The sequence below is a fragment of the Emys orbicularis genome, chromosome 2 (assembly GCF_028017835.1).
Source record: "Emys orbicularis isolate rEmyOrb1 chromosome 2, rEmyOrb1.hap1, whole genome shotgun sequence".
Taxonomy (NCBI): domain Eukaryota; kingdom Metazoa; phylum Chordata; order Testudines; family Emydidae; genus Emys; species Emys orbicularis.
The window spans coordinates 137,979,233-138,006,259 of record NC_088684.1 but is presented as its reverse complement, the minus strand read 5'-3'; the positions used below and the strand labels follow the sequence as shown (position 1 = coordinate 138,006,259).

Genomic DNA, 27,027 nt, shown 5'->3' with positions numbered 1-27,027 from the left:
ATGATTTTCCTCCCTTTAAATTCCTCTGACTGTTCAAATTGCACCCAGACTGTGGGGATAGTGAACAATTTTAAGGCCATATTATTAGGGGTTATTTTAGGGGGGCTGATTATTTTTGGGGTGCTGGGTAATATTCTGGTTATCCTCTCAGTAGCCTGCCACAGACACCTTCAGAGTGTCACCCATTACTACATAATCAACCTGGCTGTTGCGGACTTCCTCTTAACTTCCACTGTCCTGCCTTTCTCAGCAATCTTTGAGATTTTGGGCTACTGGGTCTTTGGGAGGATCTTCTGCAACATCTGGGCAGCTGTCGATGTCCTATGCTGCACGGCTTCCATCATGAGCCTATGTATCATCTCTATAGACAGATACATTGGGGTGAGCTACCCACTGAGATATCCAGCTATAGTGACAGAAAAGAGGGGACTCCTGGCTCTGCTAAGTGTCTGGGCTTTGTCTCTGGTGATCTCCATTGGACCTCTCTTTGGCTGGAAGGAGCCAGCTCCAGAAGATGAGACCATCTGTCAAATCACTGAAGAGCCTGGCTACGTATTGTTCTCTGCTTTTGGCTCCTTCTACCTCCCCTTGACCATCATCTTGGTGATGTACTGTAGAGTGTATGTGGTGGCCAAAAGGGAAAGCAAAGGCCTGACTTCTGGCTTGAAAACGGAGAAATCTCATTCTGAAGAGGTGACCCTCCGGATCCATCGCAAAAACACCTCGGTACGGAGCAGATCTGCATCCTGCACAAAGAACAAAACGCACTTCTCAGTGCGTCTCCTGAAGTTCTCCAGGGAAAAGAAAGCAGCCAAGACCCTGGGGATAGTGGTGGGATGCTTCATACTGTGCTGGCTTCCTTTCTTTATAGTCATGCCTATTGGTAAGTAAAGCAAAACACCTTAACCTTTTATAACAACTGCTGGGGGGTAGGGGGATCTCTCTTTGCCTTGCTATGGGTTAGAGCCGGTCCGCAAAACTTCGACAGAACCGTTTTCCATTGGAAAATGCAGTTCCATCAAAACTGAAACACTTCTCAAAATCATGTCAATTTCACCAATAATTTGTTTAGTAAAATCCCCGGGGGGGGGGAATTTTTTTTCACAGTGTTGAAAAATCTCATTTTGACATTATTGGAATGAAACGGTTTGATTTTTCATTTTGAAAGGACGGTTTGTTTCGATTTTTTTATTATACATTTGTAAAAACTGAAACAAAACATTTTTATTGAGCTGAAATAAAAAATTAACACACAATCAGATTTTTCCTTTGCAGAGCATGTTACACATGTCAGGTTTTGTGACAATTTGGAAGAAAATCAGTTTTGAATTCCTCCACCAAATGGAATTGTTGTCCTCTGGCCAGCTCTACAGACATTATGGGCCAAATCCTTAGCTGGCGTAAAGGACACAAGCACTGTTAACTTCAACACCAAAGTATCTCTTTGCAAATTTACGGCCGGATTTTCAAAGGAGCTCAGGGACCAGACTTTCAACTGCTCAGTACCCACAATCAGGTCCGGATTTTCCATAGTGCTCCCATTGTGACAATTATGGACAGATTTTCCAGAGCTAAGCACTCAACAAGCATCCAAAGTGCTGAGACCTGTTGAAAACCTGGCAATTTACCTTGGTGCCTAAATGAGAATTGAGCTCTTGATCATCTGCTCTTTAGTACTTGATCCAAAGCCCACTGAAACCAATGGAAAGGCTGCCATTGACTTCAGTGGGTTTTGGATTAGGTCTTTATTGCAAAAGAATTATTTTAGCTTCCCTGTATTTTGTTGCAAAGGTGACCTTTTATTAAAAAAAACCAGAGCGACTGCAAATATATTTCTCTTTGAAAAGAGTGATTAACTCAACTGTTTGCTAGTTGCAAATGGAATGACATACAGTTTCAAAATTTTAATGCATCCCTTTAAAAAAAAACAAAAAAAAAACAAACAAAAAAAACACCTTACTCTGCATTTTAACAATGTTTGTGATGTAGCACAAGAGTCTGGTGTAGGTAATAGCTGGATTAGCAGACCAAATGGAAAAAAGAATGAACCACTCAAATTCTAGTGGGTTATGCTCATGGTTCTGTTTATTGTGGTTTTTAAATTCAAGGGCCAGGTAGGTGTTGGGAATCAGTTCTATGTATCAGTGTTTCTGTTACAGATTTAACCGCTAAGTTCAAACTTCAGCATTGGAAGGTTTGTTTAGAGAAAATGATTTTAATACAGAATTACTTACCCACTGTAATAAAATCCAGGATTCCACATGAATTACTGTTTTAGATGCCTGCAGAGCTTCCCCCCCTCTATTTTGGGGATATAAGCAAAACACATACGAAAGAAAAACAGGCTATAGTTTATAAGCTGTGGTTATTAAATCAGTTCTTGTTCAAACTAGTTAAATCATCCTAACCATCAGCAAGCTAATCTCTTTGCAGCGGCCAATTTTTGCCAGAAAAAGCTTAAATGAGCTTCTGAAATTGTATAAGGCTTTCCAATAAGGGCACAATTTCAAAGCATGAAACCAATGAGGCTCTACAGCATCTTATAGAAATTACCCTAAAGACCTACAGAGTGAAATGGAAAATGATCTCCTTTTGTCTTAGCTGCTTTGTGCCATTCTATAGGACTCTAAATAGGGATATAATTCTCAATCAAATTCTAGGGGAAAGTTTTAAAAAAATAACTTAGAAAGGTGACCATTTTCAATTAACTTCTATAGGATTCCAACATAATATTTCACTAAATCCTTTAGCTGTTATTGTCTCATGAATGTCAATGACTGCAGAGTCTATCTAATTCTGTCATCTGAAATGCTGGTCAATACTGGAAAAGTGTCTGAGTAAAGACTTAGACATTGCATAAGGAAAAACCCTGGGAGGACTGGCTCTTTCTGCTCTGAGTGTCATTCTGTTGGAATGTTTGTTGCCAAGATGTCCCAAACATACCCAAAAAGGGTTTGAGAGCACATTACGCACACTTTGGTAAAAAAAATCCGCAAATGTGGCTGCCCACACAGAGCTGCTGCTGTTGATCCATTTGGTTTAAGTTGAAGAAAACTTCCTTATTCAAAACTGGACTTTGAATCTTTGATCCCTTATAAGGAAAGTTTCCTAAGGTTAGTCTTCCTATCTTTACATAGTTTCTCTGTTATTTTAGAATCACATAATAAGTTTTTCCAAAAATCTGTTTGTCCTTTTTGTTAAAAGAAAAAAGAGTGGTAAACAGAAATGCAGCACAAAGGGACATATATTATGCAAAACCACTGTTACGTCTTGATCTAGGCTGTTTTCCTACCTACTTTGTATCACAGCCCCATAATGCTTAGCTTTTTTATATAGGGCTTTTCATGCATCATTATCCCCTTTTTACAGATGGGAAAACTCTGGCCCAGTGAGGGAAAGTGACTTGCTCAAGGTCACAAAGGTGGTTAATGGCAGAGTCAAGCACAGAATCCAGGGGCCAGATTTCAGAAATGCTGAGCATTAACAATGCTAGTTGAAGTTAATGGGAGCTGCAGGGTCTCAACAGTGCGGGCTAGAAAATAAGAATTCCATTACATGAAAAGTTTTGAAGTTCCACAGTTTGTACAGCACCTAACACCATGGAGTCATGGTCCATGACTGGGCTCCTGGGCATTACTGCGATACAAATAATTATAATAAAAACCATTTCCCAGCCAATTCTATTTGAAACCTTTGACGCATTATGCAACCATATAATAATCAGAATAATACTCGAAATACCCCTTGGAGGGATGTGGAAGTAACCATCAGTGAAAGCCCATATTAGTGATGCCTTAAAGACTAACATATTTATTTGGGCATAAGCTTTCGTGGGTAAAAAACCCACTTCTTTGGTTTTTACCCACGAAATCTGTTAGTCTTTAAGGTGCCACCGGACTCCTCGTTGTTTTTGTGGATACAACTACCCCCTGATACTTGATTAGTGATGTTGTGAAGTTTGTGAGAAAATAAATGCAATGCTGATCTCTTTAGCAGGATATGCAAATTTAAAATATTGAACATCCAAAAGAAAGAGAATCAACAACAGACCCTTGAAACCTATTGTAATCTTGCCCTTTATGGAATAAAACAACTACACCTCTACCCCAATATAACGCTATCCTCGGGAGCCAAAAATTCTTACCGCGTTATAGATGAAACCGCGCTATATCAAACTTGCTTTGATCCGCTGGAGTGCGCAGCCCCGCCCCCCGGAGCACTGCTTTACTGCGTTATATCCTAATTCATGTTATATCAGGTCGCATTATATCGGGGTAGAGGTGTATATGAAGAACTGCTAAAGCACGTTAATGGAGGTGTCTGTTCCCATGTAGATAGCTCAGTGCAAGTTGGGGTCCACAGATCTATCATCATAGTCAAAGGCAAGGTATAGTTAGGAGAGCACACCAAGTCTCTGGACATAATGAGAGCATGTCTGGGGAAACCTAGTGGTGTGGTGCTAGATTCCTGGCTGCTGTGTAAAGTGCATGTCAGCCTGGTTCAGACAGGCCAGGTAGGGTGCAAAGCAAAGCTGAGAGTCAGCAATCAGAACAGGATCACGAGGAAGGCATACAGCAACCTGCACGACATGCTGTTCAGTGACTGATCAATGATGGGTGCAGAGATGCAAGGGGGAAGCTTTCTTCTCTCTGCATTAGTAACCAACGTGTCCATAACAACAGGGTCTGTATCAATTACCTGTGCCTGGACTGGAAGAGGGACACTTGCAGGACCAGTGTAGTGTATCAGAGGGGTAGCCGTGTTAGTCTGGATCTGTAAAAAGCAACAGAGAGTCCTGTGGCACTTTTAAGACTAACAGATGTATTGGAGCATAAGCTTTCATGGGTGAATGCCCACTTCGTCGGATGCATGTGTAGACATTCCACTTGCATGCCTGCTCGCAGGGTGTACACAGGAATTTAAACATACCCAGGCTTTACATTGGGGGAGCATGTTCTTGTGAGCGACAGGTAGATCATTTCATCAGCCACAAGTTGCCATGTGCCCTCTCAAATACCTTAGGCAGAGAGAGCCCTCCAAAGTAGTTCAAGACCAGCCTCTGAATGGAGAGTGCTGGACAATCCTCGAGGTGAAATTAACACAGATAGGTGACAATCAGGAGGGGTTGGTTTAAAATCAGGGTAGGTAATGCCCTCCCAACCTTTCCTGAGGATCTTCCACTGCATGGGCACTTTCATTTTAGGCCAAGCTTTTAGGAGCCTTATTCCCAGGATAGACAGCTGCAGGATAGGTGTTAAGCCCATTTTACCCCCTTCTGGCTTGGTTGGGATGCTGTTTAGTAGAGCTGGCTGGAGAACAACAATTCTGTTTGGTGAGAGCTTCCGAGATTTTGGAAAAAACATGCATTACACATTGGAACTAAAAAAAAATCCCCTTTTGAATGTTTTGGTCAAAGGGGGATAGTGTCGAAAGCTGTTCATTTTCTACGCAAACAGGTCAGTTTTTTTAATCTGCTTGCTCTCTCTGTCTCTGTCTCTCAAATTGACCAGAGAGTCCATCCTGGACCTCGGAAACCTTGCCAGCAAAAAGCTCATCAAAATCAATACGTCTCCACAAAACATTTCCGCTTTGATGAAAACAGCAGGTCTGGAAAACAAAATTGTCAAAAATATTCCAGCCAGCTCCACTGTTGAGGTTTGCACACCCCCTTCCCGGACAACTCTCAGCTTTTCCCGGACTGCATGTGCCCAGTGAACCGCAGCAGAATGGTTTCCCTTTCCAGGCCAGGACTAAGGGAGACCCAAGTGGGGATTGTCTCTCAGCAGCACAAGCTAAATTTAATCTGGAACCAGGAAGAACCACAAGGTACTTTGTCTGTGTCCAGCAGCAACTTCTACAAATAGTTTCTATTATTATCTATTATATATCCTGTCTCTTCTCTGCCATAAGGGAAACTAGAGTTTGATGGTGCAAATGCCCTTTATATGATATTTGCACCTTCTTTTGAACTGCTTAAGTCCTTGGACAAACCCCAGTGCAGAAATTGACCCATTTTGGAGAAATTCTGCCTGGCTTCACCTATGCTCCCCAGTGAATGTCACTGCACAGGAGTGACTGAGGACAGCCTTCGGGCCTTAATGTTTATGGTGTCCACATTTGGTTGTGAAGGATGGAAGAATAACATCCATGTAAGTCGGCAGCCATGATCCTAACACATTTATTGTGAGTCTGTAGTGGGGCTGCATAGGCCACTTCTTTCTAATGGGCCAGATTGCATCTGGGTTGCGATGGCATAAATGGGGGGGGGGGGAAGAACCAGGATCAAAGAACCTTCCTCCATGTTTCACCCCTAGGGAGAGGCCAACAAGGACTGCTTTGAGGCTGCTAGCATTAGCTACCCTATGAGCTCACCCAGTGAGCCAAGGCAGGCATGGAAATCCACCTTGCACCCTGTGGTGGGGCTGCAGCTCCCAGCATGTGCTGTCCTGGAGCTCACAGAAGAATCTGAGCTGAGTCAGCCGGAATTCCCAGCTCCTGCTGCACCTCCCCCCACAATGCGAGCTGGGGCTTAAAGCTGCAGTCCAGCATTATTTGGGGGGGGAGCGGGTAAGGATATGAGGCGGAGGACGGGCAATGTCTGCCTTTTGAACGGCTTGCTTTTTCCCTCTTAGAAACCCTGCAATATTTTCACGCTCAGCCTTTCCACTGGCATGGACTGGAGTCTGCTCCCGATTAGAAATTACCATGGGAACAGCTACCTCTCCGAGGACAATTATGATCCATTCCTTCACAGGAGGTGGCTAGGAAGAGGCTGATGGTGTGCTCTCAGATGCCGTCTCTCAGTGCAAAGTTTCCCACTGACCTTCCTCCCCTGGACAGCGCAGCCTCTCTAATCCCAGCCGTTCGCTCCCTTTCCCTGCGGTTAGTCACTTACATTGCACCTGCCAGTGTTGCTTTAGCTTCCCCGTGTTGTTTACCTCCATTACAATCCTGCTGGGTGCTGATAACAGCTTTAAATGCTTTGAATACCCCTTCCCCCCCACACACCATGATTGGTCTGCGATTGACAAGCTGATGATGTGGCAACATTCTGGCATTCGATTCAAATGGATGTGATGAGTGCAGGTTGTGTATTAATTAGCAAGGGATTATGGAATGTGCGTTGATTTACATAAACAAAAATGCAGCGCCTAATTAAGGAAGGACGGTCTTGTCGCTACGACACAGGATGGGGAGTCTGGAGATCTGGATTCTCTTCCCAGTTCTGCCCTACCCTTCTTTTCATAAATCTCGGCCAATTTCTTAACATTCGTGTGTCTCAATTTTCCCATCTGTAAAATGGGATCATAATTCCCTGGGCTGCAGAGCTTTCATGGTTTGTTCAGGTACTTTGAGCTCCCTGGATCGAAAGTGCTATAGAAGTGTAAAGTAGCACTGATCATTTCTGCTCTTAAATATTTGAAAAGATTTGATATTGGTCTCTTCAATTTATTAGCCAAAAGGTCTAACACATGATCCACTGGGTGGAAGCTGAAGCTAGACAAATTCAGACTGGAAAGAAGGCATACATTTTTAACAGTGAGGATAATTAACCACTGGAACACCAAGGGACATGGTGGATTCTCATTATTGACAAGTTTTTTAATCAAGATGGGATGTTTTTCTAAAAAATCAGCTCCAGGAATTGTTTTGGGGGAAGTTCTCTGGCCTGTGTTATGCAGGAGGTCAACCTAGATGATCACAGTGGTCCCTTCTGGCCTTAGACTCTATGAGCAATAGCTAATGTAGCTCTGTGCTGAAGTTAGAATTCACAATTCTAGATCACAATAGGTGAATTTCATTCCTCCAGAGCTTGAACAGATGACCACATACAAATCTGGATGCTTATCCAAACTGGCTGAAATTGTACAGCTGAGCCAGAAATCTCAGAAGAACAGGTTTCCTGGCAGACTGTGCAGCATTTCTGCATCTGCTTCTGAACGGACATGCCATCAGAACAGCCTGCCTCAAAGCGGGTTCCTCCTCCTGTTTGTCTCTGCCAGAAACTGCAAGGGAAATGTAGGAATATCTCAAAATATGAGCGCTTGAGTTAGGTTCTAGAAACGGAGGAAGGTTTGATGTGTTCACAGCTGTGGTGGAACTAGTCTGGAGATGGTGCAAAGCAGGGGATCACACTTTGGTATGTCAAAACTTGCTGCAGGGCTGGAGAATGCTGGGGGCGGTAATTCATAGCAGTCTCTAGAAGCCTCCCTCTGGTGGGAGCTATTGCGAGATATCTCAGGCTCTCCTCAGGCAAAGCGATAACACAGGACCTCTCAGGAAGGGGGTCACAGTAGGATGGGGTGGGCTCCTTTGGTACAGACTAAGTTGGGATCCTTGGGAACCAGCTCCACAGAAGCAGAGTAGCACAACTGATTGTTGTTGGCTGGACACCTACTGTAGAAGGCTGGACTGTATTTACTGGGACATAATTGTTGCCTCAAGGACTCAGGAATGGGAGAAAAACTAGGGTCCATCCAGGAAGCTGAGGATGGACATGATCGTGGGGACAGGGCGCTATGCTGGAAGGAAGTTTCCCCAGGAGAGCCCTGTTTATCACTAATACTTCCTTGTTCTTAGGACACAGGGAGCAGAGCGGAGGATACCCAAGGGGGTATTTGTGTTTGTAACATAGCAGTAAATTAATCTTGGGAACTGGCACAAATACTTTGGAGGGAACCATCAAGTGCTGCCTACATGCCTCTCTGCAGCAGGATTCTAATTACTGTTTTGTTGTTGTCGTGTCCGAAGCCCAAGAGGACAACAGCTTGCAAACGTCACTAGAGCTAAACCTTCAACTGCATCCTTCCGGAGCATGAGAAGCCAAGTGCTGTCTGTGCTGTTGATGGGATGTCACAAGTAGCCACAGGGAGGGGTGTAGTGACAGCCACAAAGTCCGAGATGGGGGCAGATTTGTGGATGGTCATATTTTTCTTTTGGGTTTGCTTTGGCTGAATATGTTATAACTCGTCGTGTCCCTCAAAGCTGCAGATTAGGGCCTTTGCAGGCTTCCCCCTCCCTCTGGCCATTTCACATAGAGGCCAATGGACTCGCAGAACGGAATTCCCAAAGGCCATGCCAAAAACAATTCGTCCCACCTGTGCTACAAGAGAGAAATCCGCCCATTGGGCCTGGCTTGATATGGCTCATTAAACAGGAATATCGGAGATTTGATCTGGTTCTATCTCGTGGGAGAATCCTGTCCCTTGGGAGCAATTTTTGGCGAGCCTTAGAGTTTGAAAATCAGTTAATTCAGCTGCCCATCCCTTACCTTTCACCCCACCTACTTACTCTACTCCATTGCCGCTCACGCTCTGTAATGGGAATCGCTGGCCCAGATTAGGTTCACAGCATATATAGATACAAACATAAATGCTCTTACTGGAAGGTTGCAACATAACACGACTTTATTCCTTAGAATTCAGACCAATACCACACAACAGCAGAGACGCACAAGGCACAGTTCACCACAACCTGTTTTAAACTGACTCTTTCCAGGCAGACTACTGTCTGCTGGCATGTTTTGTTACAAAGCTCCCTCCCCGGCAAGCAGGACCAAGAACCCCCGCCCTCTCTCTTAGTTGGCTATTCCTCAATAGACTCACATGGATCACATGACTGGGGGGTAGGGAACTAGTCTGGTTTCTTGCCAGTGCCCCTGCTGCCTTGCAGTTTACACCATGCCTTTGCCATTAGGCCTGCATCCTACCCACCGAGTACATCTGGGCATTGGTGACCTGATGGGTGGAGCCTGGAAGTACGATTTTGGAATAATGCAAACAGCCAAAGGCATTGGGAGCAATTGAAACAGGATGTTCAGGGTCCTCAAGAGGCACATAAACCAAGTGTTATGACTTTGCACAAAGGGAAACACCAAGAGTCATGAAGCTGGCAATTCATCCACCTTGCATGGCATAACCAGCAAGTCAATGGCAGTTGCCATGCCATAAAAGATTAATGGGCCTAGCTAATCTGTGATCTCTTCCCAACACTGGCAAATGCTAGATGCTCCACAGGAAGGCGTAAATCCAAAATCTAATTTTTCAAGAGGCCTTTATTTTATGATCATGATACTTTGCACTGATGCAGCATATTGTGCCTTTTATCCCAGAATCCCAAAGCCCTCTGAATGGAAGGACCCACCGAGTCCTTTTGTGAGGTAAGGGTGGTTGTTCCCACTTTGCAGATGGGGAAACTGAGGCACAGAGCAGTGACATGACTAGAACAACATATCACAGTCAGTAGAGCCAGGGACAGAATGCAACAGTCCCGACTCCCAGTCCTCCGAGCACACTGCCTTCCCATGTACTCATGGACAGTAATAACACGGGGGGGAAATAATAATGGCTGACAACTGATTTTTCACATTTTTTCACTGTGAAATCCTGGGGTGATTTAGGAATGTATCTAAATAGCAAATCTCTCATTCTCCTCATGAAATCACAGAAAGAAAATCAATGACAATGAAGAAAGGAATAAAGAACAGAAACAACCATTTATTTTAATTGGGGCAGTGTAGCACTGGACTGGGTTTCAAAAGACTTGTATTCTATTTCTGGCTCTTCCATTAACCTTGGTCATGCTATGGCCCACTCTGTGCCTCAGTTTTTCCATCTGTAAAATGGAGATAATGATACTGACCTCCTTAGTAAAGTGCTTTGAGGTCTATGAATGAAAAGCACTATATAAGAGCTGGATATTATCGTTAATAATAATAACTTAATGTATGTGCCAAACTAAATATAAGGTAAGGTAAGGTAGGGAACTCCAGAAATCCTTGCATGAGGGTTCTATCCCATCTTCCTGGGTGGCGGAGTGGTCTGGAAACTTTTCCTGAATTATTCTTTTGTCTCATGTAATTTCAATGTCCTCACATTTTGCTTTGCCACAAAGTGCTGTCTAAAGGGTTTTGTGTTTTTTTTCCACATCAAATATGTACATTTCCAACCTGAGACTTTTTGAATGTTGCCGTTTGGAATTGGGCTTGGGTTGGGATGAAAAATTCAGACGGTGTAGACATTTTTTGGCAGAACCAATACTGTACTCCAAATAGTTTCACTTGTGTTGCAGATCCATCTGTCTACTACACTTGTCACCCTCCACCACCATGGTATCTGAGCACCTCACAATTTTCAATGTATTTATCCTCACAATAGCCTGTGTGGTAGGGAAGTGGTATTATCCCTATTTCACAGAGAGGGAACTAAGGCACTGAATGAGGAAGGGCCAGACATTCAAAGGAATTTAGGCATCTAACTCCCATTGATTTTAATTGGAATTAGTTGCTTAAATACCTTTAATGTTCTGGCCCTAAGTGACTTAACTAAGGTCACACAAGAAGTCTTTGGCAAGGCAGGGATTTGAACCCACATTTCCTGTGTCCCAGACATAAGAACGGCCATACTGGGTCAGACCAAAGGTCCATCCAGCCCAGTATCCTGTCTACCGACAGTGGCCAATGCCAGGTGCCCCAGAGGGAGTGAATCTAACAGGTAATGATCAAGTGATCTCTCTCCTGCCATCCATCTCCACCCTCTGACAAACAGAGGCTAGGGACACCATTCCTTACCCATCCTGGCTAATAGCCATTAATGGACTTAACCTCCATGAATTTATCTAGTTTTCTTTTAAATTCATGGACTAGTATCTTAACTACATGCCATGGATCAGCATTAAAAGCCATCATAGTTACTGCTAGTTTAACTGACAGCATGGGACAAATATAAGTGCAGCTGTGAAGAAAACATGATGGCTTGAGATTAGAAGTTAATGTGAACCTTTATTCTCATTTCACATCCCTAGGCTCCACTTTCTTGAAGTTTCCCGAGGAGTGATACTCGACTGAAACTGCTGTGTTTTGTTTGAAGTGGAAGTCACCCAAGTTCACTTGAACAGGGCTCCCGCTCAATCAATATATTGACTCCAATTCTGAGTAAGACAAGCCACAGCACGTTTTACCACCTTCGAGGTTTCATTACGAGAAAGTTTCACCCAGCTCATGCAATCACTCTATTCCCATAGGCTCTGCTAGGAAAAGGCTGTTTCCCTTTTTTGAAATTTACGATGGTTGTCAGGAGAACTTGCCTGTTGTATAATAAGAATCCAAACCCAACATAGAAAACAATTACTGCCAAAGCTTGCAGGAAGTCATAAAATGACTAGGAGCGGTGACATTGGTGTGCTTGGTTTATATTTTATTCCTATTCTATAAAATACCATAGGGGCCTCTTCTTCTTCTGAAATATACTATACCATATCATGAAAGCCTTCTGCCTTATAAGCACTATCAATTTAATGCCAGATTCTATTACCCTTTTTGATGTTGAGTAATATCTTATGTATCTGTTCTGGCTATTTAGATTGGAATCTCTTCAGGGCAAGGACTGTCGCTCAGTGTGTTGATGGTTGTACAATGGTCCTATCTCAGTTGTGGCCTCTCAGAGTTACTGTCATTACTAATGGTTCCTAACTGAGTTATAAACTGAGATTCCTGATTAAATTAATTTCTGGTGGAGTTATGCAACAACCTCAAGTAGAAGGATTCGTGGCGGATATAATTATTAATAATTGCAATTATTATTTAACGAGGCAGTGCCCAGGACTGTGCTCGGAATTTGACTGGGAAAATAAAGACACATGATGTGGGCCTGCCTGCTCAGAGCTGACAGTGTTGATTGTCAGATGTGACAACGAGTGAGCAGAGTGGAATAAAGGAGTCACAAGGGTTGAGTAATAGGGCTGGGTGGCTAGTCATTTATGTGCATGCATCGTTTTTCTTTGCAGTAGGATAACCTAGTATAAAGTGGTCATCAAGGAGCTAGCTGGGTTAATCAGAGTGTTATGTGCTGAAGCCACCCATCCCTTACTGCCTGTTTAGTTAGTAGCTGACTATGGGGTGGCGTGTAGCTGCTCCACCCCAAGAGCAACCAGAGAACAACATGGGACTTTCTCCTCTGCTCCCTGTTTGCACCAGGGAAGGAGTGAAGTACTTTGCCCCTTTTCATGCAACAGCCCCCTCTCTCCTGTATATCCTGCCATCTGCTCTGACCAACAACTAACCTGGTGGAGGCAGGGGTCCCCCCACTCCATGCCCCTCTCCGCCCCTTCTGGCTTGCCAGTTACTCCCTGCTCTGCAAGTAGCCTATGCTCTCCCCCAGCCTAGCAAAAGTCACAATTTAAGCAGGGCTGTGCAGAGAAGAAAGGAGGAGACCTTACGCCCCCTTGATTCCCTGCACAGCGGAATAAAGGCTAAGACTATCCAGCCCTAAATGGTGTTGATGTTAGAATATATTATATGTGGGCCCCAGGGACAGCATTCAGATCGAGACTCCCTGTAATAGCATCTTAGCATGTTCCATAATGACAGAGAAGCACTGCAGCAGAGCAGGGTGGCAGCAGGTCAGTGAGATGGAGCGCATTTGTATACAACAAGAAGGGTACATGTGCGTGGGTGTGGAGCCGTTGAATATAAAGAAAATAAACCGAGAAGAACGGCAGCTGGAATATCTCTTTGGAGTGTTTCTTCAACACAAGGGGAATCTGCCATAAACATGGATTGCAAAGTCCTTGTTGGTTTGGGGATGAAATCCTGGCCACGTTGAACACAACGGCAAAAGTCCCTTTGACTTCAAAGGGGCCTGGATTTCACCTGTGGAATTTAGACCTGTGTCCCCTGAGTCATATTCCAGCCAGTTTGACCTAAAAATGAAAGAAGAGATTTTTAAACATTTGCCTTTTACATGGTAGTGACTTAAGCTCTGCATGTAAAGCTTTCCTGGATGATTTACCTGTCAAATGGGAGACTTTCCCTCCTCGCTAAAATGTTCTTGTCTTCTATAGGAATGATTTCAAATCACCACTTTTATGCCCCTAGAGTACATGAGCCAGGAGGAATGTCATTTTCCATTCAAAAAGATGTCAGAGTGCTTTTTATGCATCAAGAGGTGGGAATGGATGAGCCACAAAAGTTTGGGTTCAGTTCAAAAGTTTAAGGGACATATTTTATTCATTTGCACTGGGGTGTGAATCCCAGTATTACCAACCCCAAATGTTCAGAAATCATGTTAGCCGCCCCCACAGCCCGAGTGGCTTGGAAATGAGATTTTTTTAAAAATAAATGTTGGGCTCTTTTTATTTGCCTTCTGGGTTTTGAGCCTTTAGGGTTCATATTTTCAAGCTTTTTTTCTGAAACCACGAGGGCTACTTTTTTAATAAAAGCTGGGATTCTCCGTTAGTCACGTGACTCCAAGAGCTGGGGTCTTTAGAGAAAACATAAATAGCATGATAGAATCACAAGGGTTGCAATGCTAGTATCCCAAGTAATTTCATTACAACCAGGTTTTTGTTTTTTTAATCAGTAATGGAGTTGATCTATCAGTTGCTCCAGATTTACAATGATGTAACTGAGAGCAGAATTTGGCTCCAAGTGTTTAGCTGAACATTCTGAGTCTGCAGATCCGGGCTGCAAATCTGGCAATTACTGGCTTGCATATGTGATATTTGGTGTTTGTTTCTTATGCCAGAAATATTTATTTTATGTATATAACTGGCACTTATCATAACTGGACACCCCATAACACATAACATAAAACACTCCTTAAAAAATCCAAGCAGAGCACCCAGACACAGTGACATCTGTAGATCGTAATAAATATTTCCCAATTCCAACACCCATCCCAGCCTCCCGCCCTCACTCAATCAATCCAATCCATCAGTTGCCTTCCCCTGCACTGTGTAGCAAAAGCGGTGGGGAAACAGGTGAGTTCTACCATAGGTGCTGACTTCTACTGGCGCCGGTGGGTGCCTGACCCCCCTCTGCCCCCGGCCCCACCCTGACTCCACCCTTGCCCCACCCCCATTCCCCAAAGTCTCCTCCCCAACTCCTCCCCCTCCCTGCCCCTATTCAACTCCTTCCCTAAATCCCTGCCCCGGCCCCGCCTCCTCTCCTGAGTGCGCCACATTCCCGCTCCTCCCCCCTCCCTGACGAAGCTTGCTACAGCTGTTTTGTGGCAGCAAGCGCTGGGAGGTAGGCGGAGGAGCGGGGACGCAGCGTGCTCAGGGGAGGAGGCAGAGGAGGTGGTGAGGTGGGCTGGGGTGGAAGGTGAGGGGAGCTTGGCTGCCGGTGGGTGCAGAGCACCCACTAATTTTTCCCCATGGGTGCTCCAGCCCCGGAGCACCCACGGAGTCGGGGCCTATGAGTTCTACTGCATGCTCTAGCGATCCTTGAATTCAAAGTCTGGTGCATGAGAGCAGCTTTTCTCTTGCTATTTTGGCATTTCCAATTCCAGCCGATTTAAGAAGTGCAAAGAATTGGAAGGTGAATAAGAATAAACCACTTATCCAAAACATTCCAGAATCCTGGAAGAGGGTTCATAGGCACTGAGGTTTCTCCATTCTGCCTGCCCACTGGTATTAAGAAATAAACCGCCCTTCTGTATTAGGTACATTAATTTAGTGCTACAAAAATCTGGAGCATTTCCTACTTTTCAAAGCTTATTTGATCCTATATTTGTTCCCACTAAAGATTCTTTCCATAGAAGAGGGCTGTGTGAGACGTGCTTCAGGGCAGTAAAAATACAGAGCACAGCTGTGATCACTCTGAAGAAGTAAGATATATATATATTTCTATGGCATATTTTCTATTTGACCTGAGAATAAGGAACAGTGTAGGTAGGGAATGGTCACATGGAATAAAATCCAGTGCAAACTCCAAGCTTGGGAGCAAAGGCAAAAATGGGTTTAACCATGTTTGGTGAGCTCTGTCTCGCAAACTGCCTCACTTTAGGTATTGAAAGCCATAGATAACACAGGACCAATCTGCCTGAGGGAATGTCTGCTGCTCAGCCTTCTGTCTTCATGCTTTTTAATTTGTTTTAATTTGTATTTCCACTGGAGCCCTCAGGCACCTTCAGATGCAACCCTCTCATCAAATAACACTTAATAATAAGCCTCATTTGTTTCTATCATCTCAGAATGTGCTTATGAACCACTGCTCTTTACTGGATGGAATGTGACCATTTGTGTGTATGTGATTGTTTCCCACTCATCACTGCATCTTACAGAGAATATAAAGCCCTAATATTTCTACACAAGCATGAATATTTCACAGGTTACTGCTTGTTCCTTAGTTCATCCCTGTGCTCTTACTCCACCACTGGACTTTGAACACACATATGGAAGAAATGAAGTGGGGAACATAACCTTGAAAATGATGTTGTCTAACATCCCTGATTCATAGTCCTCTACATGTTTTCAGAACATTCACCAATATACCATTCCTACAAAGGTCCTGAGGACACAAAGACTTAAGGCTTACTAACCTCATGCTGCTTCCTATAATGTGGAGTAGGATACCACTATATTAAATAATATGGAAGGCAAGAAACCTGTACAGGCTGGGGACTCCATATGCCATGTGCTTTCCATTAACACATCCATACTTGACATCAGTACTGATGTTTGAATACACTGTAATCAAGCAACTCCATAACTTCTAAGTAATTGATTTACAGAGAAATCAGAGAGTGCCTTTGCACCTGTCTTGGCATTTAATCAGCAGCAGGATGTGGAAAATGTACAGCTGTTGGCTCCAGAAAACAAAGTTAGCAAACATAAAAATAAAAGCTTACATTGAGAAAAACAAAATCCTCACACATTGGGGGATGGAAGGAGGAGGGGTAAATGATGGGAAATGTTTAATCTGGAAAGCAAATTAAAGAACTGACAACACTAATAACAAATTTTATTTCTGAACAAGAGGAGATTGAATCATGCTAATGACTCTCTTAATAAAACTTATGTTAGAATGCAAAACATAAACCAAGGATCATTTAACCAATCTACAATGCATAGGAATTAAAAGTTGAGTTAATCTTTTTTTCCTGGTTGTCAGCACCAGCTGGAGGGAATTTAGGTAAACCAGTATGATATGAACATGGAAAAGCTTAGCGCCTGATTCTCTAGTGCCTTGTACTTTATGTAGTCATTTACACACTTGAAAAGTGAGTTCAGAGTGGGTGTAAAACACAACTGGTGTGAATGGAGAATTCTGTTTTGGTAACATTTTTTCACTCCCTTTGCACAGATGTAAATAACTCTCCAAGAAGAAAGGAAATGGGTTACCTAGGGAAGTGGTGGAATCTCCTTCCTTAGAGGTTTTCTAAGGTCAGGCTTGACAAAGCCCTGGCTGAGATGATTCAGTTGGGAATTGGTCCTGCTTTGAGCAGGGGGTTGGACTAGATGACCTCCTGAGGTCCCTTCCAACCCTGATATTCTGATTCTATGAAATTAACAATGGTGTTTACCAGAATTTAACCTTTTACTTCTGCAAAAGAAATACTACCTAAGACATAAGAGTCCATGAGGATTAGATTGAATTGGATTAGTTATGAGATATAAAGCCTTTCATGGCTTGATTGCTGGTTGTGATCCAATCTATGTCAGCAGTCACTTGAAAAATGGTAGATACTGACAGGTTTTTTTGCCAGCCTACGTCAAACAAATTAGCATTCTCAGTCCAGGCTGCTAGTGGGTGAAATGTTCAAATCAAAATTGTGACTAATTGGCAGACACAACATAGTGGATGAATGTGGACTCTGAACTCCCTCCTTACCTCTAGGGAAGATGATCCATCCAGAACAGGGTTGTGGCACAGTGACAAGAAGCTTGCTCTGCTGATGCTCAAATAGTATCTTGTTCTATGCACAGAGTTCGACAGAACCCAAAGTATTTTAGTAGCAGTTATCCTTTCTTAACTCCCTGCTTGCTTCTTCTCCCATCCTTTGGCTCTGCTAGGAAACATTGCAAGTGCACTGTCGAACACTCACATATGCTAAGCACTAGCAGACTTTGATTTTTACTAATTCATTTATTATCCAAAATTGTTTCAGGGATTCAGTTTTTACAGGCAGAAAGGGCCATTAGATCATTTAGTCAGACCTCCTGTATAATGCAGGGCAGAGAATTTCACACAGTTACCACTGACCACCAGCTAGATGGCATGGCATTGTACGCAGGAACAGGCCAGGTTGGGTTTAATGGATGAACAAGCCATTGACAGAAATGAATGGTGACACTGTATTGTTCCCTGTGTCTACAAAGATGCCCTGGGATAAAGAGAAGAAGATAACCCCAGTATTCAGCCCATTAATTTGTGTTTTGCTAAAGCATATCTTCCAGAAAGGCAGTCTGTCTTGATCTGAAGACATCAAGTGATGGTTTGTTCAATGATTAATCATCCTCATTGTTAAAAAAGGGTATTACAGTAAAAGCTGTGTTATCCGGCACTTTACCAACCGGAAAGCTTTATTAACTGGCATTTCTGATATCTCCCAATACAAATCTTCAGTCTAGTAACCGGGACTAGTATACAGCCCAGGAGGTTATGCAATTATGCATTCTGCACTCTATGTTTATGCAAAAGAGGCAGAGGACAAGTAAGTAAGCAAGCTGGTATCATGGATTTATTCAAAAAAGCAGCTTCCAGGGGGTGTCGTAGGGCCATTACAGATTCAGCCCAGCCTTCTACACCTTCCACATTGACAATGATAATTGATATTGATAATGATGATTCTGAGGCACTGCAAGATCCTGAAGTGCCTTCTGAATCATCAAAGAAAGATTAAATTATGTTCAGTATTGTTTTAGTGTTAAGTGTAGTTTTAGTGATCTGGGTGACCTGAAGTGTCATAAGATAACCTACTGTATAGAAAACTTTCCCTGTATACACCTAAGTGCTTCAAGAAACCAACCACTCTGCAATGCAGTACTACTACTGGATTGGTGAGTACCTGTATACTATTTTATACTTTATTCATTTTATTGTAGTCTAATTCTTTGAAAATTGGTATTCCATTGTTAAGTCTTAGTTAACCGGAATTTTTGATTAACCGGCACCTCCCATACCCCCAGCATGCTGGATAACAAAGCTTTTACTGTATTTCTAACTTGAATTTGTCTTGCTTTAACTTCCAGCCATTGGTTCTTGTTATGCCTTCAAATGCTCTGAATGAAATACCTTAAGACAAGTCTTAACACCACCAGTTAAAGATAATTTCCATTCAGCACTGAATGCATCCACCTCTGGTCTTAAACACATTGTCTATTTAAATGCATACAGCGACTCTACAAAATATTAAAGGATTGGAAGAAAAATATCAGATCCAGTGGGTTCTCAACCTAGGGGTCATGAACTCCGCTGGTGTCACCCTGCCCTACCCATTCAGCTAGATGGGAAGGGAGCGTGGGGATGTGGAGAAGAGTCATGGCATGGAAGATGTTGATAACTACTGCAGAACCAGTTGAAACTGCTGGGAGAGTATAATAGGCAGAATGTAATTGCCCTGTGTTGGTGTTTGTGCAGTATATCAGGGCTAACACATTTATTGTTGCAAAATATACCAGGGCTCTACAATGACCAGAAATAATCACAGAATCATAGAATATCAGGGTTGGAAGGGACCTCAGGAGGTCATCTAGTCCAACCCCCTGCTCAAAGCAGGACCAACACCAACTAAATAATGAAGCCCTTGGTTTCATATCTCAGTTGAACAACTCCAAATTTTTAGAGCTGAGCAGGAACTGGAATTTCTTGTTTTGTGGGACATTCCACCATTTCTGAATATATTTTTGTTCAGGGGAAAGTGGTGAATTTTGGAAACTTAACATTTTAGGTCAGTTAAAACATCTTGTTTTGATTAACATCAAAACATTTAGTTTCAATGTAGACTTATTTAATTTTAATGTTTTATCATATGAAATGAAACTTCAAAATGAAAAGTAATTTCTAAATTAATATTCTGTACTAAAAATGTCTAAATACGTTATTAAAATGATTCGCTTTTTAATGAACATTTTACCAAAATGACACTTTCCACAGAAAGTTTTGGTTTGAACAAAACAGTATTTTCTGACAGACTAGAATGTTTCTCTAGGTTTTTTTTAAAGGATGCGTACGTACACTGCATATCATATTGTTTTGTAAATTATGCTTTTCAACCAAATTCCTATATATTTGCATTCATGATTCTTACACTGTAACACTATGGAACAAGAGCCAGTGTTGTTATAGTCTTTGAGCACTCTGTGTGTTCATTTCTCATATTTATGGTGCTATTTTTGGACAGAGGATTGGGCCTTTGTATTTATTGGTAATGAGTTTATATAAGTCATCAAATAAGTGCCATAGTCAGTGGGGTTCCTGTCTAGCTTTTTCCAAGCAATGTGATTTTGATTCACTCTTTCAAGGGCAGACAGTACAGCAGAATCGTGGCAGGAGATTACATTAGTCATGTCAAGCCTTCACTTGGTGCAGAATAAAAATTATACTGTTTTTGCACTTCATTACCCTTCGCTGGTTTGAGCACACTAAAGTGCCAAAGGATGTCGTACATCACACTTGGCATATTTCTCCTTGTTTCACATAGCAGGCGGGTGTAATACAGTGACAGACTCATGAACTGATAAAATCACACTGCAGAATGTAAGATTTGTAAGTGCTGTATGGAGGATGGTTTTGTGATTAAGGCATAGGATGGGGAACCTGTAGATCTGGGTTCAATTCCAGATTTTGTGCGTAACCGGGGAAATTCACCTAAACTATGTGTACTTTAGTTTCCCTAGCAATACAGTGGAAATAATATTTATCTCATAGGGGTCTTATGAGGGTTCATTCATTAATGTATGTAAAGTGCTTTGAAACTCATGGATGAAAGATAAATAAAAAGTCTTTCTGTCTGTAGAAGATACATAAAAACATAGCATTCTCCTGTCATTCACTTCAATTGACATCACTCGGGACCTTAGGGCTTCTGTCTGTATTAGCTGGGGTGTAATAATAGTAACTAGACACGGACATGAACATCAGCCCAGATGTAATGGGACAATCTAAAACTTTGGATCAAAATATATCCCTAGCTTTGGGGGTGAGTAAAGTTCTGGCTTCAAGTTCTGCAGCATGAGACTAACGTTTTATAGCTACAAAGCACTACACAAACGCTAATTACACCAACAGTTTTGTATTATGTCCATTATACAGATGAGAAACAGCTTAAAATGTCTTGCCCAGACCACACAGTGGTTTAGAATGTAAGTATCCTCAGCTCAGTTTACCAGTGCTCTGCCCTTGTGCAAGCCATTTACACTGGTGTAAAGAGGGTGCAAAATGCTACTATTTTGATTTAGAAGAATTTTACATTCACTTTGCCCTGATGTAAACACCACTGAAGGCATGTGCAACACCACTGAAGTAGACATACCAGATCTCCAGTTGGTGTAAATCTGCAAAGCTTCATTGATGCTTGGCCCAGTTGATGTATGTGAAAGCACAATTTTGTCTAAAATGTGCAAATTACATCTATCATGGGAATGAAAGAGTTAAGAAAGGAAGATGGTGGCTTCTACAGATGGCAACCCATGTTTACTGTTAAAGCTACTCAATGTCCTTTTCATGACAATGTGCTGTTCCAAGATAGGAAATCGCTACACTGATCAACCAAAAAGGTTATATTAATAAATTAGCCTACAAATCTCCCCACCCACCCATTAAAGCAGGAGCCTGGCTTTGACGCTGGCTATTTTCTATTTTTAACAGTCTTTGGCAGAGTGTTAGCATTCCATTTAAAAGGAGCCAAAAGTCACAGCAAACAAGATTTGTTTTTCACCCACTACTACATTTGGCTTAATAGAGCACTTGCTGGACTTGGATTTCATTTACCTTTTCCATTGAAACAAAACGGGAAAGGAATGGACAAACTGATGTCAGATTAATTCAATGGAATTGGGGCATCTTGGTCTCCTTAGGTTCTTTTGAAATTCCCAACCAAAAAGAAGCGAGATAATGAACAGCTGTAGGGCATTTTGTTATTACAGGGAAATAGCATTTGTATATTAAGAAATTTCTGGAGTAGTCACGAAGAAAAATCATGAAATACCGATCTGATATCTTTTGTACAATAGTTTGGATGATTCACTTGGTAAAGAATTAAAATATTATCAGTATTGCATTGAATAGGAAAGGTATTTTAAACTATTTTCAGTCAAAAAAGGCACATTCACATAGGCAAATGACTGGATTTGTTTAGTTTGGAAAAGGGGACATGATAGCAGTTTTCAGGTATCTAAAAGGGTGTCATAAGGAGGAGGGAGAAAACTTGTTCATCTTAGCCTCTAAGGATAGAACAAGAAGCAATGGGCTTAAACTGGAGCAAGGGAGGTTTAGGATGGGCATTAGGAAAAAGTTCCTTACAGTCAGGGTGGTTAAACACTGGAATAAATTGCCTAGGGAGATTGTGGAATCTCCATCTCTGGAGATATTTAAGAATAGGTTAGATAAATGTCTATCAAGGATGGTCTAGACATTATTTGGTCCTGCCATGAGGGCAGGGGACTGGACTCGATGACCTCTCGAGGTCCCTTCCAGTCCTAGAATCTATGAATCTATGAATGAACTAGTAGCAATTGTGATCCACAGCCAGACATCTACCTGTTTGAAAATAAAGAACAAGGTTCTCTGCTGTGCCTAACCTGACTGTCAGGGAATCAGCTACAACTCTCTCATATGTTGCCCCAGTCATAGCCCTGGGGCATCTTAGAGCAGCCTAGTGGCTGCTGTAATTTGCACCAATTGGCTGTGATCCCTAAGGGACCTTGCACCAACTGAAGATAACTAGATTACACTGCACTCTGGCCACATGTCCCATTCCTCACTTGCCCCCAACATACTTCCTGTGCCCATCATTTCAGCTCAGAAAGTGAGGGTTTGTGTTATGGTGGGTAGACATCGCTTTGCATTTGACAATAGGGATTGCATTCAGCAGAAGCAGAATGAGAGTCATTATTCATTCTCATCATTTGTGTGCCTGGTTTAGGCAATATCCTTATACCTTCTCACACACACATTCGCCCAGAAAAACTCTCTTCAGTGCATGCAGCTTAAATAACTTTTCTGAATTTTCGAAGTTTCAGATTGAACACGTATCCGGAAGCAGTTGAGTTCAGATCCTACAGATGAATCCATAAATTCCCCTACATTTTCAAAAGTCACCTCATCTTAGGCTCCCCTGAAACCAGAATGAAACGCTGTAAAGTTCAGGAACTGCTTTCTGGCATGGTTCAAGAGCAGAGAAGCATTAATGCAATGAAGTTAGGATCCACATCCGAACTTCAGCTTGGGGGTTTGGTTGGGCACACAGAGGTCTGTGGGTGATCTGAACTTCCCCAACATTCAGTTAGAATTTGAGATCTTTTGTTTTCATTCAGGCCCATGTCTCTAACAGTATTGTTGTATGTATGATTTTGGAGAATAAAAATGATGAATGCTTATGTACTGGCAAACTTCATGTGTTGTGTAAATAACTACTACAATATCCCTATCAATCTCAGCATGTTTATGATTTCACAGGGGCTGGGCGAGGGGGATGTGTCAATGTTAAAAGAGCTATTGATCAAAATCTTGGCTGTAAAGACCCAAACAAGCAAATTGTGTTTTCTGGGAATTTGGGATGATGTTTATATCCAACATATGTTGTCCAAAGTAATCACTGATTTTGGAATGATAGGATCACATTATTGGAGGCAAGTACTTTGAAAGCATAATAATGAATGACCTTTCCCTCAAAAACTTGTTAAGGATTTAATGCAATGGTGGATCTGCAGCAGAAAGTTGTCCTAGAGGCTTTTTTATTTACCATGGGCCCCCAGAACAGGCAATATTTTGACAGCATGGAATCCAGTTTTCTGTTTCATTCACAACCAGACAGCACTATTTTCATTTCCAAGAAACTTGAACATGTGAGCTAGGGAATTGTGGGATCTTATTACAGGCGAATTTCTAGTGTTATTCTGGGACCACTAACAGCAGCTTTGTAAACAATTCTCCATAAGCATCAGTGTTACATCTTTGGTATCCTAGCTGTGTTTCTATATTTTGGTCATTATGGTCCTGATTCAGCAAATCACTTAGGCACACGCCTCTCTTCATGTTACAAGCATCATTTGAATAATGTCGGTAAGCTTTCTTACTATAACTCAAGTTTATGGGTGAAATGTACAGTCATGTAGCAGGCCAGTCTGAGGCCTATGCACCACTTACATCCTCGGAACAGAAGGATACCACATATGCTAGCAATACTTTTAGTCACTTTGCTTAAGTGGGACATACCGGGTGCATAGGCATTGTGCTGGGCCTCTGCCCAAGAGTGAATTTTACTCTACAAGCGCCAAGCGTCAGTTGCAGAATTGTGTCCAATCCTGGGCACCACACTTTAGGAAAGATGTGGACAGATTTGAGAGAGTCCAGAGGAGAGCTAAAAAAAATGATAAAAGGTTTAGAAAACCTGATCTTTGGGGAAGAGTTTAAAAAATTGGGCATCTTTAGTCTTTAAATAAGGCTGAGGAGAGCTCTGATAGTTTTCAAATACGTTAAGGACTGTTATAAAAAGGACTATGATCAATTGTTCTCCATGTCTACTGGAAGGTAGGACAAGAAGTAACGGGCTTATGCTGCAGCAAAGGAGATTTAGGGTAGATATTAGGAAAATCTTTCTAATTATCAGGGTAGTTAAGCACTGGAGCAGGCTTCCAAAGGAGGTTGTGGGATCCCCATTATTGGAAGTTTTTAAGAACAAGCTGGACAAAAACACCTGTCAGGGATGGTCTAGGTTTACATTGTTCTGCCTCAGCGCAGGGGACGGGACTTGATGACTTTTTGAGATCCCTTCCAGCCTGGCATTTCTAAGATTCTACGTCAAGCTGGTTGAAAAAACAGTTTTAAAAAAATCACTAATTTCATAAATCCTTTTTACTGTTTTCTTTTAATTTCAACAAAAAAAAATGAAAATCAAAAAAATGTATCCAGCGCTACCGCTGACCAAATAACTTAAAAAAAAAAAAAACCTAAGTGGTGACTTTTTTGAAGGAGTAGATGTGGCATCAATCAAAATCTGAATTTTTGGCCATTTTAAAAATTTTGAACAGCTCTAGTAGGAATCTTTAATTAATCTTTAATCTTTCAGCGCATGGGATAAAATCTTTAAAAAATGGAAAAGTTAGCAGAAAATTCTTACTTTAAGTGTGTTTGGGATAGTTGCTCGTTGTATCCTTTTACAAGAAGGTGAAAAGACTGCCTTTGCCAAAGACTCGAGTATCAAAGATTAGAAGAATGTCGTGAAATGCAGTGAAAATAGCATAACTCCTTGGTCATTTAGAGACTACACAACTGTCCTCCTCCATCACCATTCAGAGCCTCATCGCAACAGCTGGGATAGACCACACAACCCCGGCATTTAAGCTAACAAAATATTTAATAGGTGTTTGTAGTACAGGGTTTATGATACACGTTCAAGCCTGGAAAATGGCAGGGGTAGGTATCCACCCAAGCCAGTTCATTACAATAGATGTCCTGTACTATTAGTCAAAAACAAATTGCTGGCATGCTTTGTGGCTTTTGTAAATCTGTGGGGACAGAGCGTGCCCTGAATGGCTGGCTGCTTTCTTTGACAGGAGAAGGTTTTCTTAAAAATCAATACATTAATTGAACAATTGCATTTTTTTTTATCAGAGCGTTAACCAAGGAGGGAGATTTTTAAGTCTTGCATACATATCTGTACATTTGCTCATGTTGCAGGCAAGCTGGAGCCCAATGTTATTAAACAGAGGGAGACTGGTCATGTGATCCCTTAAAAAAGGATACCTGTACGGCCTTTTCACTGACAATCAGTGTTCCCTGTAGCTGACTACAGTTGAACAAAGCATCAGCCCGTTTTGGCTTTAAGCCACCTTTCCCTTCCCTTTTTAATTAGCTCCATGCGAAACATCCTTACAATTCTAGCAACTTCAGTTAACCACTGCTAAGCACTCTCACTGCAGGATAGTAAAGACATTTTGAAACTCCTACCGTTTATACAGCAATTGCTCACGGGCCTGATCCATGCTCATTGCAATCAATGAGAACCTTTCCATTGGCTTTTATGAATTTTGGATTAGGCGCATGACGCATAAAAATCTGTAGGCTGGGATTTTTGAAGGATCCTAAGTGAGGGAGGCATCCAGGTCCATTAGGATCCTTTAAAAATTCCTGTCTGAAAGGGATCATTGGGCTTTCCATTAGCTGGGATCCCAGAGGTGGTGATTCCCTGGCCATTTCAAATCCTGTTAAGTTGTCTCCTTGCTTATCTGAGCAGTCTGGTGCTTTAGCTCCTGGGAGGAAGTAATTTCCCTTTGTCACCTCATTTCACCAAACTATGGACTCTGTAGAACCTAAAATATGAAATTACTGCTGCATTTGTAACTGAACAGATAGGTTCCCCTGGAACAGTTATTACATATCGTCTATGTAATTGTAGAGCACCATAAATTCTGAAATGTTCTCTTCCCCAGGAGGAATGAGTCTGTTGTTGGAGCATCCAAAAATCATGAACTTTGTTGTTTTCATTGTTATCTCTCTTACACTTTGACTATCTGCAATTTCTCGCCAGTTTTGTCTTAACACTCCCTGTATTTTCCATTCCAGGCGTTTTCTTTCCTGCACTCAAGCCCTCAGACACAGTTTTTAAAATAACGTTTTGGCTTGGGTATTTGAACAGCTGCATCAACCCGATCATCTACCCGTGCTCGAGTCAAGAGTTTAAAAAAGCATTCCAAAATGTCCTACGAGCCCAGTGTTTCACAAGAAAGCAAGCAGCCAACAAGCATTCCCTTAGCTTCAATCTGAACCAGCCAGCTAGCCCCAGTATGGACGGTGCCAAGGATGTTGTCCGTATCCCTGTAGGATCGGGGGAAACCTTCTATAGGATTTCCAAGTCCAATGGGGTCTGCGAGTGGAAGATTTTCTCCACCATGCAAAGCATGTCTACAAAAAGTGCAATCTCTAAAGACAAGTCCAGCTGCGCCAGAGCCAAAGTGAAGAGCAAAGGTTTCCTCAGGACATGCTGCTGTACTGGCACATCAAGGAGCGTCGCTCGGGAGAACCGTAAAGTGCCAACCATTAAAATACACACTATCTCCCTCGGTGAAAACGGGGAGGATGTCTAA

General features: G+C 42.2%; 1 protein-coding gene across 1 annotated transcript; it reads left to right on the top strand.

The window, feature by feature from the left end:
* Window positions 1-27,027, top strand: ADRA1A (adrenoceptor alpha 1A). The gene is made up of 2 exons (XM_065399152.1): window positions 1-883; window positions 26,507-27,027. The coding sequence occupies exons 1-2, from the start codon at window positions 1-3 to the stop codon at window positions 27,025-27,027; spliced, it is 1,404 nt and encodes a 467-aa protein (XP_065255224.1).